Source organism: Carcharhinus amblyrhynchos, chromosome 8 (genome assembly GCF_965287045.1).
Source record: "Carcharhinus amblyrhynchos chromosome 8, sCarAmb.v2.hapA, whole genome shotgun sequence".
Taxonomy (NCBI): Eukaryota; Metazoa; Chordata; class Chondrichthyes; order Carcharhiniformes; family Carcharhinidae; genus Carcharhinus; species Carcharhinus amblyrhynchos.
In genome coordinates this window covers 56349312-56356302 of record NC_137331.1, presented here as the reverse complement: position 1 = coordinate 56356302, position 6991 = coordinate 56349312, and the positions used below count along the sequence as shown (strand labels likewise).

General features: G+C 39.2%; 1 protein-coding gene across 1 annotated transcript in view; it reads right to left on the bottom strand.

The window, feature by feature from the left end:
• Nucleotides 1-1882: 1882 nt before the first annotated feature.
• prdm14 (PR domain containing 14) overlaps nucleotides 1883-6991 on the bottom strand; it is a 29479-nt gene continuing 24370 nt past the window's right edge. The window contains exon 9 of the mRNA XM_080194884.1: nucleotides 1883-2091. Coding sequence (XP_080051010.1) covers nucleotides 1883-2091 — 209 coding nt within the window. The remainder of the gene's footprint in view (nucleotides 2092-6991) is intronic.

The window sequence follows — 6991 nt, the reverse complement described above, 5'->3', positions numbered from 1 at the left end:
GAGGTTTGGAAGGCCAGTGTTCAGGGGTTGCAAAGCTGGCCAGCAACTGGAAGGCCAGCAATGCAGAGTCACTGTGCACGCACTGATCTCTGCGTGAAATATGCTAGGGCACTTTGTGATGCAGTGTCAGAGATTCATTCTAGACATCACACTAAAAAATTAGCATGATTTACTCTCATTTTCCCACAAATTGGAATTTTTTTTGGAGCATCCCAGCTGAAATATCAAACTTGTTTTTGTCTTGGATGTTTAACCCACATAACATTGTGTGTTATATGATCTGGAATGGAGTACCATGAAAAGACAATGACCAGAATTCTCCGACCTCGCTTACAGCTGGGATTTTTCGGTCCTGCTGCAGTGAATGGAGAATTGGTTGAGCGCCAAATTGTCCATTCTCACTGGCAGCAATAGCAGAGCATGGGAGACCAGAGAATTCTGGCCAGTAACTTTCAAAAGGGAATTTGATATATATCCTGCATGATGATGAGGAAAAAGTGTGGAGGTGGGACTAATTGGTTAGCTCTTTCAAAGAGCTAGCACAGGCATAATTGGCCGAATGGCCTTCTCTGTGCGATAAGATGCTTGATTCTGCATTTAATTCTTCTCTCTACTAAATTAAAACAGAGAATGGAATTTCAGATGAATGGGGTAAGCATTTGTTCCTATCAGTTCAAAAAAATAGCCCATAAAAGATTCTTCTAAAAAGTTGCTGGAGTTACAAGAGTATTAATACTTAGATTAGAAATAATTTAATCAAACTTGAAGTCATTTTCTTCACTAAACTAAAGAAATTCTTCTGTGTGACTTAGCTGGCAAGTAGCCTAAAATGCTAGTGATGTGCCCTATGCAACATCCTGAATTGATGAGGTGTTATTGGAAACATTAGTTAACCAACATGCTATTTGTAATATAGCCACAGCAATATAATGGTCACCTGATCAAACAAATTTCAAAATACTCATTCCACATTGCTCTATTATACAGATATCCTGGTCCAATCACATTTTTCAATACATTAGTTCTTTTTTTCCCTTTGTTCCCACCAGTTCTCTACCTTCCCCTCCATTTATCTCTCCAGGAGGTTTATTGACTCTCCCAAAAGGCAATTATTTGTCTCTGAGCATTGACTATGAGCATTGGAAAGCTCATGGACGAATCACAGCTTTTCTAACCTTGTGCTCACTCAACATCCACATCTGCATATCCAGCTGTGCAGATTGCTGGATAGCATCTGTGACTGCTAACTTTGACTGGCTTTCCTGTCCTTGGGGTATTGGAAAGCAATTGTCATTGGTATACTGGGACTCGAGCAGAGTCGATAAGACCAGCTAACTCAAATTGAATCTCGGACCTCAATGGCCCAAATGGCTAACTGGATAAACTGTGTGAGTAGAAAAGCTTAACCAGTTACACCATATCTTTAGGTTTTACACATTATTTAGGAAAAAAATTGCAAGAAATGGGTTTTTATGCTGTTGCATCTAGTAGTATATCAATCAATGTAGTTTGAGAAGACATTACTCAACTTATAATTAAGAGGTTGTTTCAAATCTTACTACATGTTTACAAATAGTATCACTTCATTATTCTAACTGTGATTGCTTGTCATGTGTGCAATTCTCAATATAGATTCAATCAGTGCAAATCTAAGCCACAGTGTGCATTTTGGGTATCAATATCTTGGCAAAATAAATTTAAATGATCTATACTGTGAGAAGTGTGCAATATCTTAATAATTATATATAGCTTTTAAAACTGCATCACTCCAGCAATCGTCTAACTCTGAGAGCAGGAAAGGAACCATTTACACTTGTGTCATAATTTAGCAAATACATTCTGCAAGTTTCTGTCAGTCTGTGGTAAGATTGTTGGTGGTTTACTAATTCCAAGGTCTGTAGCCATCGTTGTGCAGTACAGTGACTCCTGGGGTCGCTCGGTAGGGGCTACTTTCCCCTATGTATGGATTCTGTGGGGCCAATGACTCCTCACTCGAATTGTAAAGATAATCTCCATCCAGAGTGTCTGTCTGATTGGTTGGCACACGGTGCAATTCCTGGGTGGCATCAACATCTACCTGGAGCCTCTCATCTGATTAACGAATGAAGGCAGATGTTAGAAATAAAACACATTTCCCAGAGAAAGTAAATCAGCAATTTCAATCAGAGTGACTTGATTTTCTGTAGTCGGTAGTGTCATGATACTGGACACGTCAGACACCATTTTTTTGAATTGCTATCATTTCTACAACTTGAGAGACAAAGTATTTCATTTTTTTTTGTTCAATTTTGTCCCCTCCAACTTTGGAAACATTGACTCTTTCTGAAGTAGAGTTTCATATATGCCAACATCTCTCACAAGTGACTGTAGTTCATGGAAGCCTAGACTATTATAAAGCTGGTTGGCCACAAAAGGATGTAATAGCCAAACCTAATTGTGGCTTCAGCTATGCACCTTGCACCAAAGATTGCTGAATAACATGCAGCAATGGAAATCCTTTTCCTCATAATTAGGCTCATTTCCTAGTGATAAGACTCAATTAAGCTCAGTTAACTTAGTACAACTACCTTGGGGATAATTTTAACCTAGCTCTCTGGTTTTGTACTCTGCCCAGCTATTCTGACCTCTTGCTCACTCAACATCTATGCATGCACATCCCACTGTATAGAATGCTAGAGAATGGCTTTTACACCAGCATTCCTCTAAAGTTCTCAATGGGAAGATTAGGTTAGAATTGCCTTTCTGGTGTTACTGTTGTTAAATATCACAGTGTTATGAAGCATATGTGGCAGCCAACTTGCTATCCTTAAAGCTAGACCCTGTTGATACTGCAAGGAAAGACAACGCAATACTAAATCACATGCGTGGGAAAATTTCAGGTTTGATTCCTGATTCAAACTGAGTTAACTGATCTTAGCCCAGGTTGCAAGAGTGCCAAGTATTTACAGCACAGAAACAGGCCATCCAGCTAACAGGTCCAAACCAGTGTTCAATACCACTCACCCTTCTCCATCGAAGCCTATCAACATATTCCTCTATTCTTCCTCCATCATGTATTTATCTAGCTTTCCCTAAATGTATCTGTACTATTCACATCAACTGTTTCTTGTGATAGTTCTCTATACTAATCACTCTCTGGTTAAAAATATTTCTCCTGAATTCCCTCTTAAGTGACACTAAGTGAATTGCTCCTTTGGTGAGCTGGTACAGACATGATGGGGTGAATAGCCTCCTTCTGTGCTGTAACAATTCTGTGAATTAGTGACCAACTTACATTTATGATTACTAGCTCTGGTCTTTCCCCGTAAGTGGGGACATCTAAAAAGAAAATCTACTCTGTGGAACCCATTTATAATCTTAAAAGCTTTGCCTCATCCTTTGGTTTTCCCCTTTCTAAAGAAGACTCCCAGATTCTTAAATCTTATTCGATAGGTATAATCATTCAGTTGTGATGTCATCCTGTTAAATCTCACACCATCTCCAGCATCCAAATTGTTCACAATACTCATCATGGGATCCAACCCAGGTTTTATATGGGTTTAAAACAATGTATTTGTTTTTGATTTATTTTCCTTTGGAAATGAATCCCACAAGTGTCTTTGCTTTTTTATCGCCTTATTAGCCTGATTAATTAGTGATTTGTATACCTATACCACACTTCAACACTTATTTTCCGAAGATTATGTGCCTTGTTATTCTTTGTATCAAAATGTACCACCACATATTTCAATTAAAATCTTTTTGCCAATTACACACTGGTTCTGCAATTTTATTGCCTTCCTGTATTTTCTTTCCTTCCTATATTTTGACACAGTTTTCCTCTGTATTAACTGAACTTCCAACTTGCTTTCATCCACAACTTTGCAGCTTGTAATTCCTGAATGTAAATCATTTGTTTAAACGGTGAACAGCCATGGTGCCATCATGCATCCTTGTGTTTTTTCATCACTTCCCACTTTTTTCAGCCTGAGTAACTACCTTTAACCCTTACTTTGTTTTCTGTTTTGTAGTCAACTTACTATCCATTCTGCATCATATCCTTTAACCCCACACAATCCTGACCTTAATCTTGAGCCCAACATGTGACACCTCAAAGGCTTTTTGAAAATGTAACTCTGTTCCCATTTACTGCATGATCCTCTTTTACCCCTTTCAATAAGATTGGTCAAATATGATCTTTCCTTTTGTAATCCAATGCTGACTATTCTTTATGATATTTTCAGTTTCTAGATGGTTTTCTATTACATTTATGAGTAAGGATTCGATTAGCTTTCCTGTCAGCATTATTATACTAATTTCTCTATGATTCCTTGGACTTACTGTATTTCTCTATTTTGATTTGGGAATCAGAATAATAGGCCAGTTCTTTGACAATATTCCCTTTTCTTATTCCAAGCTAGGGATTTTATCTTTCCTAAATTTGAGTAGTTTATCTATTATCACCCCCTTTCTATCCTAATTTTTTAAATGTATTTTTGATCTCTTCTAATGGCCCCATGTTAGTATCCTTGCTAAATACTGAGGCAAAGTAATTATTTAATCTTGCTGCCATCTCACTATTATTGCCTGTAGGTTTATTGTGTATATCCCTTAGTGGTCACATTCCCTATCCTGATGTTTTCTTCATTATTTATTTATCTTTAGAATATGTTATTCTTTCTCATTATATTCTTTTAACAGTTTCCCTTTACCTTCCTGTTTGTTTTCTTGACTTATTTCCTAACTTTTTGGGGTTTTTTTCTCCCATCTTTTCCTTTCCCGTTTAGTGTATGCTTTTTCTTTAGTTTCAATGTTGCCATTATTTCTTTCTCCAACCTGCTGTATCATTGCTGGTTGGTTTGTTCTTGCTTTTTATTGGAACTTATTTCTTCTGGACTCTCATGCTCCTTTCTTTGCCAGTAAGGTTTCCAGTATCATTTTCCTAGTTCCATTCCCACCTCAGTAAAATTAGTCTTTTCTCCCCCAACTTATTACTTTGACTTCTTCTCAAAATCAATCTCAAACCTTATTATGCTGTTATTGCTGTTGCCTAGATGTTCCCCTATATTTACTTCTTTTATCTATTCTAATACATTTCCTGTTATTAGATCCAACAATGATCCCTCTTGTTTTTATTTTAACATGCTGCACAAGAAAAATTCCTGCACGTATCCTGAAATCTCTATTACTATACCTCTTTCACTAACTCATTTTTCCAAGCTCCCAATCATTCAAATATCCTTCTAGCTCATTTGTGAAGTGTAGTTACTTTGGACCATTAGGATGCCAATGCTCTTGGGAAAATGAACAGGAAAAAGGGCTAAATTTATTGTATCATTCAGGAAATGAACCATGAAATGACTGAGCAAGAATATTGGAGTAAAGCAGGAGGAAATGTATGTTATCCAACATCTTGGTGCCTTTGGAGAAATAAGAGCTCATGTTTATAGCTCAGGAAGCAGAAGAGAAATAGCTGAAAAGAGAAAGTAAAAAAAAAACCTTGGAAAGGCCTTAAGTGCCACTTCTATACAAGAGGCTTTGGTTTTTTTTATGATGTTCATCACATGCTGCTTATAGACATCATCAGACTGTACAACTGATGTAAGAGCCACTGACGGGACAGGGACAGTCCAAATCAACAAGTCAGCAGTTCTACAGTTCCAGTTCAAATTTATCAAAAAGCTCTAACATGTTCAGGGTAGGGATGTACAAAGCAGTGCCAGCAATCTTACACAAATGTCATTTCCACAAAACCACATTTTTATAACAACTTATTCTTACATTCAGTGTAACAGACCCACATTGTCCTACTTTTGTACTATCTATACAGCCATTCTCCACAAAACATGATTTTTTTTGGATCTGATTTATTTCATTGTTGTAACTTTTATTTAAGTGGCATCAACTAATGGAGCAGTAATATATAAGGCAAGAGCAAAGAAAACAAAGAACAACCCAGCCCGGGAAACAGGCCCTTCGGCCCAACGAGCCCGCGCCACCGCACCTTCCTACACCTACCCTGCCCTGTGTGTATGTGAGTGGAACCCCGAATGTAGCCAGATTCAGGGGAGAATAGTGTCAATTTGGTACACCAATCAGCCTAAGAGCACATCTTTGAGGTGTGGGAGGAAACCGGAGTGCCCAGAGGAAACCCACACAACCACAGGGAGAATGCGCAAACTCCCACAGACACAGGCCCAAATCCATGTATCTGCACAGCTAGCAGTGATAGTCACTGAGCTGTTGTGGTGCCCATCTGCTGGTCCAGGATTAAGCACACACAACGACACGAAGTACTAGGCCACTCCCGGAACCTCCAAGAGCAGCCCACGCACGACCCACCGTGTGCATGCCTCTCGTTTGACAACAAGGTGGACCGACCCTGTGGAATAAAAAGACAAAACGTTAACATGTAATACTACATTTCCGGTGTCGTCCCAAGGCTCTGACCCTATTTAATACCCTCTACTATAACCCTCCATCCTTGTTTCGCTCATGTGTCTATCTAAGTAAACCTTAAACAAGTCCAACGTGCCTGCCTCCACCACCCTACTCGGTAGCGCGTTCCATACCCCCACGATCCTTTGCGTGAAAAACCTTCCTCTCATATCCAAATTATACTTCTCCCCCCTCACCCTTAGATCATGACCTCTCGTAATTGTCCCCAATCTAGGGAAAAGCCTACCACTGTTGACTCTATCTATTCCCTTCAGTATTTTATATACCTCTATCATATCCCCCCTTAATCTCCGTCTTTCTAAGGAGAAGAGCCCCAGTTTCTCCAACCTTTCCTCGTAACTCAGTCCTTCCATGCCAGACAACATCCTGGTAAACCTCCTCTGCACCCTCTCCAGGGTCTCCACGTCCGTCCGGTAGTAAGGTGACCAGAACTGGATGCAGTGCTCCAAATGCGGTCTAACCAACGTTCTGTACAACTGAAGCATTAGACGGCAGCTCTTATACTCTATACCCCTTCCTATAAAGGCTAGCATTCCATAAGCTTTCTTCACAA